Consider the following 14,256-nt stretch of genomic DNA (forward strand, 5'->3'; position numbering starts at 1 on the left):
AATCCTATATTGAATGCTATCATTATCTTATTTATAGGCCTGACAGTGGCTCTGCAGCTTGTCCACAGTGACATAGAGCAAAAGTGAGATGCAAATGCTTAACTAAGGGTTTAAAAACCAAACTCAGATCTCAGATAGAACCCAAACTTCTGAGATTTGAAACACAAATTGAGAAATTTCTCCACAAATAGTGACGTAGTTGCAGCAGCGTGGCAGTTTAACATAAAAATGTCGCTTGACAAGTTTGCTTTATATCTATGAGTATAACCAGAATATAACCAGCTAAGTACAAGGTTGGAAAGAGACACATTGCAGTGAGTTGCAATTGTCAACACAGTCCGACACCTGAATTAAACTTTTGAAGAGAATCTGCATAGATCCTACGACGTAGCCTGTGCAAGTGGCAAACACCACTTGTGACTGCACTGATGGTGACATTTGGATACGTTTCTAGGAGGGTGCATGTCATGTGCATGTTACATTGGAGGGTTTCAGAATGGTTTGTGGTTATAGTGTACCTGCAGCACAGATTTAACACTAAAGCATAAATCCACTGGGACTCGGATTGATTGCAATGTGTGAACAACCTGTCTGTATGTATGATTTATAGGGCAGTTATTTCCAGTGTGTCTGAGAGTGATTGCACTCAATCTGCGTCAGACTGCAATTGTTTGGAGGCAGGTTGCTTCCCACCAGGCGACCTGTACACTTGTGATTGAAAATGGTCAACGGAGGTTAGAGGAGTTGCATGCTCAGCCTCTACAGTCAGTTTACCAATGCAAAAAAAGAGTTCAGTGCAGTTGTGGTGCAACCACTGATTGTTCTTAGTTACAAGGAAGTTATCGTCCTATTTTTACGCTAGCGTGACTGAACCATTAGGCATGCTAATCTGGTGAACACTAATTTTTAAAGTTTGTTCAGGTAAGAATGAGCTGAAAGTACTAGAAAATAGTAAGTAATTTAATTGTGTTAAAATAGAATGCACAATGAACTGACATATCGAAAGAACAGCTACACTTTTTAAGGAGGTTGAGAGGTTTTAATGTTTCATCTGAAATGATGACTCTCTTTTATAAAAGTTTTATTGAATCTGTTTTAACTTTCTGTATCATTGCTTGGTACGGTAGTATGTCCATGGATAATAAGACCAGACTTAACAATCTGGTTAAAGTGGTGGGCAAGATTTCAGGGAGGTCTCAGGTCCAGCTTGTGGACTTTTATAACAGGCAGGTGCTGAGGAAGGCAACTTCTGTCCTGTTGTGTTCAGATCATCCTCTCTTTAACGATTTTCAACTGCTTCCATCAGGTCGTCGTTATAAAATGACTGCAGTGAAGACAAAGCGACACAAATTGTCATTTGTACCTAGTGCTATTATCTTAATTAACAACACTAAATTGTAAGTGTTGTTGCCATTGCACATTGCACTTTTTTCGATGGAATATCTAGGTTGTTTTATCAGGCTTATATTATATTATAGTATTTTTTTAATGAGTGTACGTGATGTGTTGGCTGTATGTTTGTTGTTTGTTTTGACATACTGCGAATCAATTTCCCATCAGGGACAATAAAGTTACCATTGACCATTGACGCTGAAAGCTTTTGCCTTGCTGTACTGTCATATGTGGCCTTTGAAAATTACCCAGAAGACACCGTTTTAGAACCTGTTTAAATAGGCTTCACGTAGGCACTTTCTACAGGTAACATTATCACAGACGCAACATACATATTTTATGCTTTCAACGTGCTATTCATCTCTTGTACTTCTTCTTCTTTTTCTCTGCTTCTGTAAGGTAGTGTAGTCCAGTGTGTCTCTACCCAGTTTGCAAACAAGTCACGTCTCTTTGTTGACTCTCATTGACTCAAACCTCTTACAGCTAATGAACCATTTCACCACTGCCTCCCAACTTTCCCCGAAACACGCACAACAATAATAATTGTTGTCGTCGTCTCGTCTCCTGCATATTCCCTTGCTGTGAGGCTGTTTATGTAGCTGCTTCTCTGGACAGGCAGAGACATCAAGGCGATGCGTTTTGAGCTCTAAATACAAGCTGACGCTTTAATTTAGCTCTGCTGACATTTGGAGTTATTGCATAAGGATATTGAACTGAGACGACAGCCATCATGTAGGATTTCCTCTTAATAAAAAAAGAGCTGCGGGGTGACTCGCAGACTGTTTGCATTACTTGTTTATATATGTGTGGGTGTCTGCTTGCTTTCTATACATGTAAATGTCATCACTGACAGGTGTAATGGTTTGCAAATCCAGTCTGCTGGAATAAAACTTGAGATGTGCTCTTGTGAACGTGCTATTTTCGTCCAGCCTTAAAGTTGCTAACTGTATATGGTTTGGAATATGGTTGTTATATATTTTGAGCTTTGGTGAGGGGTAAGAGATGATAAATTGATGAGAACATGATATTTCATTAATGAATGTTATCACTCTCTGATTTTTAGGTCTGGCAGTGGCTTTGCAGCTCCTCCATGGGGATATAGATCAACTAAGACGGGAGTACATGGTCCTTTTCACCCGTGGTGTGTCAATCACCAGGAAACTGGGCTTCTCTGATGTCATCATGCCAGGTAGGATACCACAAACCAACATTACTTTGTAGGTCTCAAAGCAGTTGTTGTCAAAGTGGGGCCGGGGGACTAATAGTCATGGTGTTGTGGAAAAATAAGTGTGCTGTGTCATTTAAAAAGGGCACATTTACAGTTGGGGGCAATTTACCTCTATAAAGCAAGATAACTGTGTCCATTACTCACTTCACGTTGTCTTTGGGTCAGTAGAAGCGCTTATTTGATGTGACACATCACATCAGTCTCTCATATAATCGCTCATTTCCCTCAGGGTGCAATGAACCATTTGTTGTGTAGCTTTGCTTATCGGCTGAGTCAAAACTAACTAAGAATTGTGTTTTTATTCTTATTTCGTTTTATTGCTGTTTTTCTGATCACGGGTGACAGAAGGGTCGTCTGTCGTTCCATTCATACACTCTTTATTTTCACGTTGAGTGGCTGTAATCCCTCAAAGCTAGCATTGAGCAAGGGGTCGAGAGTTTATTACAGCGAGAGCAGAGCTCACACGTATGTAGACTGTCATATACACACCAATGTCCGAGTCATCAGACAGTATTAGGCTGTTTAGCAGACAGCCAGGCCATAGCTGGATGATTTGAACAGTGCCCCCACCTTATTATGACAGAGGGGTTTTTACTGAGCACCTGCGCCTCCTAATGTTTTTTTCTGTCACACATAAACTGCTGCTGCTATTGGTAAAAACATATTTATTGTCTGTAAATACGGGGTTCCAATAACTATTGCACAGCCAGCAGGTGTGGGTAGACCTAATGCGTCCTATCATACGTCAATGTTTGTTACATAAAGTTTTAGCTGACAGACTTGAGGCTGTTAACAGTATATTTTTTTTGTTTTGGTACTCTGTTTTGTATTGTATTTGTTGGCCTGTCTCAAAATTATTATAGTTATTCTTATTATAGTTGTCGTGTTTACACCCAACATCTCTGCCTACTGCATGAATCGAGAGATATTTGAATTCCACCCTCACAAAGATGAATCATGCTGTTAAAGGTAGAGAGATGACACTTGGCTGCTTCTGTAAATGCACCTCGGGCTTAGCTGAATTGGGTCTTATCGCCTGGGTACCAAATACACAGCCACATGTTTATATGTACACACGCCCGGGGAAAAGTAGGGAAGGAAACTACTGGCTGAATTAGCTCTCTGAGGCAGCTGAACATAAGGGGACTTTTTCAACAGAAAAGCTGATGTCTTAAAAAAGCTAGATATGCTGTCTGGTCACACAGATATAGAGGAACCACATACTGTGGGCCCCCCCAGCGCCTCGCTAACAAAGATTTATGTACACCATCTCCTTTGTCTTTTTCTGGCTACCGGTACAAACCCTTAACGCTGAGTGCTCTCACCCTTTCTGCTTGTGCAAGTCTGCCCATGGGCAAAGGAGCAAAGGAGACTGCCTTTCCTCCTTTTTCCTCTTATTTCTCATTCCACGTTTTGTGTGCGATCTTTCCTCTCATTTTCTTTGTCACACACAAACAGACTCTTTTCTCCGTCCAGCTGCTCCCCCCACCGTCTCCACTTCCCCTTTTCCCATTGTACATTAAAAAAAAAAGTGTTCCTGTCGACCTTCCTGTGCTCTTTGTGTGTATGTGTGTGAGTGTGTACATATACTTGTATGTATAACGTTGGGGTGAATGTATATAGTCGAAATCATCATGAAGAAGAAGAAGAGTGTAGCGGTCTGATTAAGAGTAGATAATAAGTGCTAACTCTAATGATAGACACGACCACTGAAACCTGCCGAAGTTATTTGTCAAACCACATACATTTTTTTTCTTACTTACCCAGCACACTTTGCATTTATACTCCCCCACCACAGGAAACCGTATATGAATGGCTGCAGTCATTGAACAGCTGCAGTTATAACAAAGACAAAGATTATTTCTTCCTCAGATTATTTTCCCAGATTGCAGCACATGAGAAGCACAGAAAAGGCTGCATTTGTTGCAGGGTTGTTTATAAGTCAGATTTTTTAGCTTGAAGTCATACTGAACAATGATTATGCTCCCAAACAGTATGAATATGCACAGTTACTGTAAGCTTATGTCCTGGGATAGATTGATTAATAGGAAAGAGTGAGGGTTCTGTTCCAATTTGAATACACGTACATTATTTATTCATTTGTGCGATTTGTGTTTGTGAATCGTTTCATGTGCTGTCCTTGCTTCTGAGCCCTGGGGGTTGTGGCCCCCATGAAGGATAAAAAATAAATAAATAAAACTCAGAAATCATTAAAAAGCAAACAGAATAGCAATTATTAAATATCTGAAAAAAAAAGAAAGAACAAAACCCCCCCAGAATTAATACCTTCAGGCTTCCCCCCCAAGTAAAATATTAAATACTGCTCACCTGTTCAGACACATAAGAGTAATAAGAAAATGGTATAACTGGTTGAAAGCCCAGTACATGTATTCAACCTCACGAGTCGATAATTCTTTGCTTTAACAAACAAAATCCACATCCTCCCCCTTTTACCCCCTGTTTTGACCTTTGTCAGGCTCAACCACAATGACAGTTTGACATGTTAAAATGTTATAACAATTACTATTTTCTTTTCTCAATTACTTAAAAATGCCAGTGTCCCCATCTCACACACGCACGCACGCACGCACGCACGCACACACACGCACACACACACACACACACACACACACACACACACACACACACACACACACACACACACACACACACACACACACACAAAGAGCAGTCTTTAATTGTTGAACATTCTGACAGCCAGATGTCATATTTCATGTCACCAGAAAATATATCATCAAATGCCACCTAATGTAAACGCTGTCCACCCCTGCCAGGAGGAATTACGCAGAGAATCTGCAGCGCTCTCATTAATAATGCTAGCTCATGTGCATAATCAATGCTTTGTTGCCTCTTTCCTGCAGGAGTGATGAGAAACGACCTTTACATCACACTGGAGAAAGGAGAGTTTGAGAAGGGGGGGAAGAGCGTGGCGAGGAATGTAGAGATCACCGTGTATGTGCTGGATATTGATGGACAGATCCTAAAGGTGAACACTGCTTTTGTGTCTTACTTAGCAAATATAAACAGTTTTGTTGCTAGACACAACAACTAAGGCTAATAGATTTAAATCCCTAACCAGTTGCACACTATTAAGGGAAAAAAAAAGCGTCTTTTTTGGAGCAAATCTCTTCATCTAAGCACTGCTGACCCAGATGAGGGCTAAGTGTCTCTCTAGTGTGTTGCCCATTTCTGGTGCAGCACTGTGACAGTCTGCCTCTGTGGTTTCCTGCACAGCCTAGGCCTTGGACAGAAAATAGAGTCAAATATAACCCTGCTGTCACTGCTGCTGCCACTACATGGCACGCAACCCCCATCCAAAACACATAAACACAAATGTAAACCTTGTCTTCCTCACTTTATTGCCTTTTGTTGGCTCTGGAAGGTTTACAACACATTTCGAGCTGATATATTAATTCACAATGTCCTTTTCGGTCTGCCTCGCCCTTGAGGCCATTCTCTTTTCTGACTTTTCTGTTGTTGTTTGGGAAACGTTAATATAATATAACATTCTTTATATCTTTCAGGGTCATGTGACAGCTGGCTCAGGTGAACCAAGTGTGGATGAGTACCATTCCTTGGTGTTGTATCACAACAACAGTCCCCGCTGGGGCGACCAGATCAAGCTCCCTATTCCGGTCGACATGTTTCGGGGGTCGCACGTCCGCTTTGAGTTTCGACATTGCTCCAGTAAGTGAAAATAGGTTTGTCGTTTATTTATTCAGGAAAGGTTAAGCGACCACATTTTTAGCAAGTTTTCGCACATTTTAATACACCGTCGGCTTGTGGTGTGAATGCGTGAGGAGCTGCATTCTTCACAGCTGAATACCTTGGGAAGTTGAAGATAAAGACCAGACATCCTGCACTGACTCCACTGTGCCCTGCAATTCCAGGCACATCACTGATAAACCTTTGAAAGAAGTATTCATTTTCCTTGCTTGCTTCAACCTACCAGCCCTCCAGCCTTGTGCCCACTCCACATAGACGGTGTCCAAGTGTTTAAGCTCTTTTTTTTTTACTTTGGTACTGATACTAGTTTGTCCAACTTCTCATTTCCTAATGAGACAAAACTTTAATTATAATCAAAGTATGCCTCACTCCCTCTCACATTCTTTCTGTGCTTTGGGGAGAAGGCCCGGTCTCTTCTCTCATAACAAGTCGATATTATTATGCCAAGCCGTGAGGCTGTGTGGCTGTGTGCAGCAGATATAGTAGCCTTATTACTGCTGGCAGTGCTAGTATTCCCACCTAAAGGCTGCCTATTAAGATCCCAATTTAAGCCTGTGGTGACACCAAACTGAGGAGGCCATATTACACATGTTATAAGGGCTGCCTGCAAAATTCTGATTAGCACACACTCTCATTTTCAGTTAAGGCTTAATGGAAGGTTTGGTTTTCTGACTATGCCTTTAACTGCTAATTTGTTTTTGAACTCATTATTATCCAGTGTTGCTTCTAAATGGGGCTAATAGGAACAATAAGGACCTGCCAGTATAAGCTGTGCAATGCTTTATTAACTGGTTGTTTATACAGTACAGTTCTGAACCAGTTGAATCAATTTACAAGAGAAGCTGTACCTTTTATGAATAAAACGGCATGTTACTGCGTGTGGGTCTTGCACTTATTTTTCTATTAATAATGTGAATTATTAAGCAGTTCCTTCCATTATAGAGCCTCAAAACTGCCATGTTTGGACTCTTTACAAAAAGGCAACCTGAGATAATTACAAACTGCGGCCACAAGAAGGCTGTAATTTAAAGGATGTTGCAAACAAGCAGTAACTTATAGTGGATGAATACTGTTTTATATATAACAAGAGTGACTGCTTTAACTTTGTTTTTTTAATTGATATTGCTTTTTAGATTTCACCGGGTTAGCAGTACTTGCCTTGATTGTCCCAATGAAGTGGCACTGCAGTGGCATAATGGTACCAGCAATCATTCAGGACGCAAAGTTAGGCTCAGGTCCAACATCAGCCAATGCTGATGCCCTTATACTTAGCATAGGGTACCTGGGCAGTGGTTTAGCCTGCCTCCATTACTGCTGCACGGCTACAAGCCACTTTATAACCCGTCTCCACTTTAACTTCTCATTGTCATGGCATATATGACTGGACTGATGGCCTATCTGTTAAATTTTGTTGTTGTACTCCCCTTATCCATGATCCAAGCTGCAGATAGAACTAAAAATGTTATTTTGATTGCAATGGTAATTAGTGGTCTTTGTGAGTAGAAAACCTGAATAACAAGCCAGAGAGAAATGAGACAACAGTTTCTAGTTTGATGCATTAAAAACGTATTTCTCTTGGGAAAGACAACACACACAAACATACAAACTCACAACAGACTAGTAGACACTGTTAAATAAATCACTGGTGTTGCAATAAAAGGAAATAGAAACTTTCCATGCTCCGCTTTTGCTTCCCGCTGTGCACGCATTAACATTTCACTGCTAAGGCAGCAGATAAATCAGATTACATGTGTTCATACTGCAAATTATGCCCAGAACTTTCAGATAAAGCTTCCCACATTAATGAAATCCTCAAAAGAGTAAATCAACTTAAAAACCCCCAAAAAACAACAACTTTTTGCTTAGTTACCTCACATCCTACCGTTATGCAAGTGTGATTAAAGGGGTAGTGAATTTCCGAGTACAGGTGAGGTGTCCTTTAGATTTTCCTGTTATTAAGAAAAAAAAAAAAAAAATTACATCACGTTTCAAAATTAAAATTAATTGCCTTACATATGCAAAGCTCAGGTTTTATATATTTAAACCTCTGTTGTTTACCCTATATCAACCAATGCTCTTGATGTTTGATTGTGCTAAAATGAGCAGGAGCATGCACTTCGTTTGCACATCTTTGCACTTGTATACCCACTGATTGGCACCTTCAGCAGTCAAAGGTTACTCACAGAGCCTTTGAATAAATACTTTTCTTCTCCCTGGAAACATACTAAGAATTCAACATATTAATTTGCTGCTGTTAAGTCTAAAAAAGAAAGCATTTTTGTTTTGACGCAGTCTGGGCTGTTCTATTTTTGGACTCAATATCACGTCCATGTGTTGTTGTTTGACAGCTAAAGACAAGGGAGAGAAGAAACTGTTTGGCTACTCCTTTGTTCCTCTGATGCAAGAGGACGGAAGGACTCTGCCAGATGGCACCCATGAGCTCATTATCCATAAGGTAAGACCTGCATACCCTCACCATCTACTGTAGGCTTTGACTGGGGGGGGAGTACCAAATCAATTTTAACCTCTTCTTGGCAGGATATTCGTTTTTGGCTTATATATAGTGTATATAGTTTTTACTGCAGAAACCTTCACAGTGTTGTGTAGGTTCATCTAAGATTGTGATATCTTAAAAAAAAGATATCATCTCATGTCCATCAGTAGATTGTAGCTTAGCCGTGATCTTAACTGAACCTGTTGATTGTTTTGCATCTCACAGGTGCTGTCAAGGATAATTTGGATGGGATTGTGCCCTGTATATGATTACGTGAATCATTGTCTCTAAATGGCAAATTGTGAGAGTCTTTTATGATACAGTTAAGAGCCACCGGCCACCAAACAGCTCGCATCACTCAATTACAGGGTTGCACGCCAGCGAGTAATGTCCGCTTACATAACATTGCCAAGCTGTGAGGTTGAATTTAACCAGGCGTAAGTGTTGCTGTATTTCTGTTTGTTAGTCTGCATCTCTTTATTTAGATTCACCTTTTCTCCCTACGTTTTAAGCGACTCACAGGTTTGTCGTATCAAAGGTCTGAAACAAGTAAAATGACCAGTATCCCCAGTTAAAAGCTGCTGCAATGCTGTCTTGGGTGTAATTCGGAATAATTGCAGACTAGATGCTTTTCCTCAGCTGCAGGCGAAGGGTGTGTCCAGTTCTGTGGAAGGAAAAGAAACATGAGTGCATTCATGCATTTTATTGGCAGTAAGGGGTCCAAAAATATGATGTATTTATTCTATGATTATCTATGGTTTAGTTCAACAGTGTATAAATACAAAGAAAAATGCTATTTTCTTTGTACTTTTTCATGTCAGGTTGCAAGATTTAGTCTTACCAAACCCCAGGTTTTGAGCCTGCTGGTTTTAGTGGACTGCTTTCTTTTTCCTGTGTGTCTCCACCATAGAGGGGGGTAAAGGCCCATTGTAATGCCAGATGAAAGTTGCTGAAAAGCTCAATGAAACTGCATGGCCTAGTTTCTCCTCAGGCCTAAAATAGACACACAGGAGCAGTCCAAACTCTTTGGTAGCTTTGGAGCTCAAACAGCTTCAGATGTAGGACTGCATGTTAAATCCATAACACAAGACAATCTAATTTCAGTCAAGACCTCTTCAGTAAAAAGAAGACTGTCTTTTGTTTTTTTACCTTCATAAACAGTAATTTATCTATGCCTCTGTTTAAGCAATTTCCCCACATAAGAGGGTGAGGAAGGAGAGCAGCAACAAGATTCTTGGTACCAAGCAGACCAGGCCTTAATGACAACAGATATAACAGTGGAATCAGACACAACATGAAAAGAAGGGTCTGATTCAGAGGTTGGTTGCAAAGGAGCTTGCAGAGGCAGTTGGTGAAGTCACACATATTGCTTCAACAGTTGGGGGTTTCTGATGGTTCAGAGATTTACAAGGAAAGCTAATAACACTTTTGTTCGGAAACGAGCCTATTTCTAACTTCAATATATGACAGGATGATTAGCCACCATGAGGATCAACTTCTCCTTTACTTTGATGTTGGATGACAAGTTAAAGAGCAACCACCTACCTCTCACAAAATATTTACAGACATGATTAGGCCCTGAAACGAGCACTGAAGCTTTTGAATAGACAAAAATGTAAACTATTTACTATTGCAAGTAAAGCAAAGCGATGGATCTGCTGGTCAGTTATCGGGCAATACAGGTCATTACTTAGTTCAAATGAATGCAAAGAAGGAGTATTAAAGCCTGAAAAGATGCCTGTGTGAATCCTCCTTACTCATCCTTTCAGGCTCAATATGACTGATGTAGATTCCACCCAAGATCTTTGATGTGGTATGCCCAAATATTATCTTTTTGAAAAGTAATTAGAAAAATCATCCACCTTTTCCTGTATCTCCCCTCGTTCTCTGTTTTTAATCGGACACACTGAGGGTTCAAACTGGCATTTGAACCCTCAGTGTTGCATTCTTCTGCTCTTGTCCAAAACATATGCCAGTGGCAGCTCAAAAAAGTTGTGCTTTATTTTTTTTGCTTGGTTTCCTTGCAGTGCGAGGAGAACACCAGCTTGGCTGACTGTTCACGCTACCTGAAGCAGCCGTTCTCCAAGCCCAACCTGCCGTCTAACAATCAGACGCTGAAAGGAACCAAGGAATCTTTCTGGATCACCAGCTTCCTCTGCTCCACCAAGCTCACGCAGAACGGTAAACAAGACTCAGGCATCGACATTTGGGTCGCTTGCCTGCTGAACTGTTTTTGGCCGCCACACTTTTACAGATTTTAATTGGGAGTTTAGTTGTGCAGCACTTCACTAGCTGGTTCTGTGTACTTCTATAGATCAGCGAGTGTTACAAAGAATGCAATCAGGGCTTCAAAAGAGGCTGAAGAAAATGTAGAAATGCCATATGTTAAGGGAAGTCAAAGAGATGGGTTCTGTGCAAGTGTTGAACTGATGTTCCCCTCCCTAGTGCGCGAACAAACCAGTGAATATGCAAGGTGGTAGGAACGGCTTCTGATCTGCAAAACTCACTAATGAACTAATAAGTCCTTATGCTTTTGGGTTTGGGATTTCAGCATGGCTAGAAGACTAAGTCAGTGTTTGAATAGAAACTTTAAAGTTACAAGCATAATTCAGTTGCAACGCTCTTTGTTTATTTATCTTTTGAGATGCATTTTAAGACAACCAAAATCAGTAATGTAACAACACAAACAGAATTTTGAGTCTAAAATTGCAAAAAGACATTTCAGGTTCAACAGAGACAGCTAAAAGACTTTCTTCTTGAAGCTTATGTTTTATTCATGCGTATGTCTGGGGAATCCTGCACAGGAAAATGACTTTTTATCTCCCTCATCCTGCTGCACTTGAAAATGTCATCATTTGTTTGGATACGTTGGGGGCTTTGGGGCTATAATTGAAGGGCCTGATGATGCTTTGTGATGTGAGATGCACGCAGCTCTCATAATCCTCATAATGTGTTGTTGTTGTTGGGTTTTTTTTTTTGATCTTGATCTTGATCATCTTGATCTTGTCACTGTTTGTAAGTCATGTGTCTTTTTGCATCTTACCCCTCCTTGTTGTCTTCCTTCAGGTGATATGCTGGACCTGTTGAAGTGGCGAGCCCACCCTGAGAGGATCAACGACAGCTTATCAAAGCTGAAGGAGATCGATGGCTCGGAGATTGTCAAAGTAGGCCAGCAGACAGACTCTCATCCATGATTTGGCCCTGCCTTTTCTTGCCTTGTTCAATTCAATTCAATTTTATTTATATAAAAGTGCCAAATCACAACAACAGTCACCTCAAGGCGCTTTATATTGTACAGTAAAGCTCACTGTTAAGAATGAAGTGTCACTGTTTTATTTCAATCAAAATGTATTTAAAGTTCAGGTTGAGGAAATGAAAGCCTGTTTTGTACTTCTCTAACAGTTTCTCCAGGACACCTTGGACACCCTCTTCGGGATTTTGGATGAAAGCTCCCAGAGATATGGACTTAAGGTGTTTGATTCACTGGTAAGTCAGTTGTCCAAATGGCTCAGTCGTGTCGCAGATTCTTTTTTGTGTGTGCGCATTCTCAGTTTTTCTTCACATCAGGAGCCATCTGATAGTGTTTGAGTCAACAGTAAGAGCAGATACACAAACTCCAAGAGAAAGATCTAGTGATGTAACGCTTCAGAGCTCGCTGAAGCAATCTCAACCTGGTCATGCTGCACTGAGCTGATAGTGTGAGCCCGGAGATCGATCTCTTTCTCTCTTTCTTTCTGTCTCTGTCTCCTCATGTCTCTCTCTCTCCAAATCAGTTTCACACTGACACACAAGCACACTTTCTCCTCTCACTTTGGCGTTATCAGTGATGAAAAGGTCTAGTGGGCCGCTGTAGCCATCAGGTTTTCTTTATGTTGCTCGAGATCAATCAAACAGGTTGGACGAATGGACTTGTGCTCTGTGGCTGGACAAGCTCAGATCATACAACAAGCTGCAGACATGAAGTGATGGGTTTTTAAAAATATTTCTAGAGATTTGTGTGCAGCATGTAAATACGCTTCTTTTTAATCTCGTAGCCTCATATGAAAGGCACAATTTTACATTCATGCATCTTAGATAAAACTTTATTAAAATACACAGAATTCTTTAGGGTTTTTTAAGCGATATGCCAACATGATTTTTTTTTTTAAGTTGTCTTCTCTGTTTACTCTAGGTCCATATCATCAACCTTCTCCAGGACAGCAAATTCCAGCACTTTAAACCAGTCATGGACACCTACATCGAAAGCCACTTTGCTGGAGCTTTGTCCTACAGGTATGTGATGTTTTAGCATTCACTTGTAACATATGCTGCAGATTTTCAAGGCTACATCACAGAACCACACATTGTATTCTAATAAGATATCACAAGAGGTAGGCTGGACAAGAGAGTCCAACCTACGTCAATGCTGAGAGGCAGCTTTGCTCAGTCATGTGCTTTGATAGAAGATTGGATGAAATGCTTATGGTGCCCCCTGGTGGATGAAAAGTGAATTAGAAAATTGTGCTCACTTTTGTCTCCCTGGATTTCATTTCTCCTCCATCACACACCTGCTGTTCTCACCTCACCAGTTGTTTCTTTCAGTCTGTACCCATTTCTGTCTTCTGATATTTTTGTTAAACTTTCTTTTGTAAGCACACACACCGCTGCCACATTTCTAGAAGTTCTAAACAGGAAACAAAGATACTTAAAGAGTACTCTCATAAGTACTCAATGCCATATGTGTCAGAAGCGCACCGCTGGATGAAGATGATCTCTTGAGTTGAAGAGTTTAATTTCAAAGTTCGACTGTTTAAAGCAGCAGTAAAAAAAAACTGAAACAGATTACAAGTGGGTGGGTGGCTAGGAGCTTTTATTACTCTTGTCAGCCCGCAGTTTCATGATTATTACACATGGCTGTAGTATTGTATTGATGAATTAATGTGACCAGAGTTCATTTAAATAATGGACGATAGACTGTTACATTTTAAAACATAACACTGTCTCATCTATATTTGCCAAATCCAGTGAGAGAAGCAATGCAGCTAGTGGTAACTAGTTGTACGGTGTGTGTGTGTGTGTGTGTGTGTGTGTGTGTGTGTGTGTGTGTGTGTGTGTGTCTCTCCTCCAGGGACCTGATCAAAGTGCTGAAGTGGTACGTGGACCGCATTGTTGATGCAGAGCATCAGGATCACATACAGCAGGTGCTCAAGGTGAGGCACGCACAAAGACAGCCAGGCCAGTATTTCAAACTGTAAATGCAGCTGCCTTTATCGATACACAAATACACCCATGCACACAATGACACCATCCACTGCCACTCCTGCTAATTCATACGTTCTTCTACCATTTGTTATCCCCCACCTGTGTCTATTACACTGCATGCAATTTTAATGAGCAGAAGCACAGTGCCTCTAGT

General features: G+C 40.7%; 1 protein-coding gene across 4 annotated transcripts in view; it reads left to right on the forward strand.

Annotated features, from left to right (window-relative positions):
* The window catches only part of dock4b (dedicator of cytokinesis 4b), a 138,007-nt gene that overhangs the window by 72,122 nt on the left and 51,629 nt on the right, over positions 1-14,256 (forward strand). For all 4 annotated transcript variants that reach the window (XM_086268196.1, XM_086268199.1, XM_086268197.1 and 1 more), the window contains exons 13-21: positions 2,456-2,581; positions 5,503-5,627; positions 6,166-6,328; positions 8,716-8,822; positions 10,889-11,042; positions 11,928-12,025; positions 12,264-12,347; positions 13,033-13,133; positions 13,969-14,050. In XM_086268196.1, the coding sequence (XP_086124322.1) occupies positions 2,456-2,581; positions 5,503-5,627; positions 6,166-6,328; positions 8,716-8,822; positions 10,889-11,042; positions 11,928-12,025; positions 12,264-12,347; positions 13,033-13,133; positions 13,969-14,050 (1,040 nt within the window). The remainder of the gene's footprint in view (positions 1-2,455; positions 2,582-5,502; positions 5,628-6,165; positions 6,329-8,715; positions 8,823-10,888; positions 11,043-11,927; positions 12,026-12,263; positions 12,348-13,032; positions 13,134-13,968; positions 14,051-14,256) is intronic.

The sequence above is a fragment of the Aulonocara sp. 'chitande type north' Nkhata Bay genome, linkage group LG17, assembly GCF_057382095.1.
Source record: "Aulonocara sp. 'chitande type north' Nkhata Bay isolate Kocher_YH1m ecotype deep benthic linkage group LG17, A_spYH_male_GT1.1, whole genome shotgun sequence".
NCBI lineage: Eukaryota > Metazoa > Chordata > Actinopteri > Cichliformes > Cichlidae > Aulonocara > Aulonocara sp. 'chitande type north' Nkhata Bay.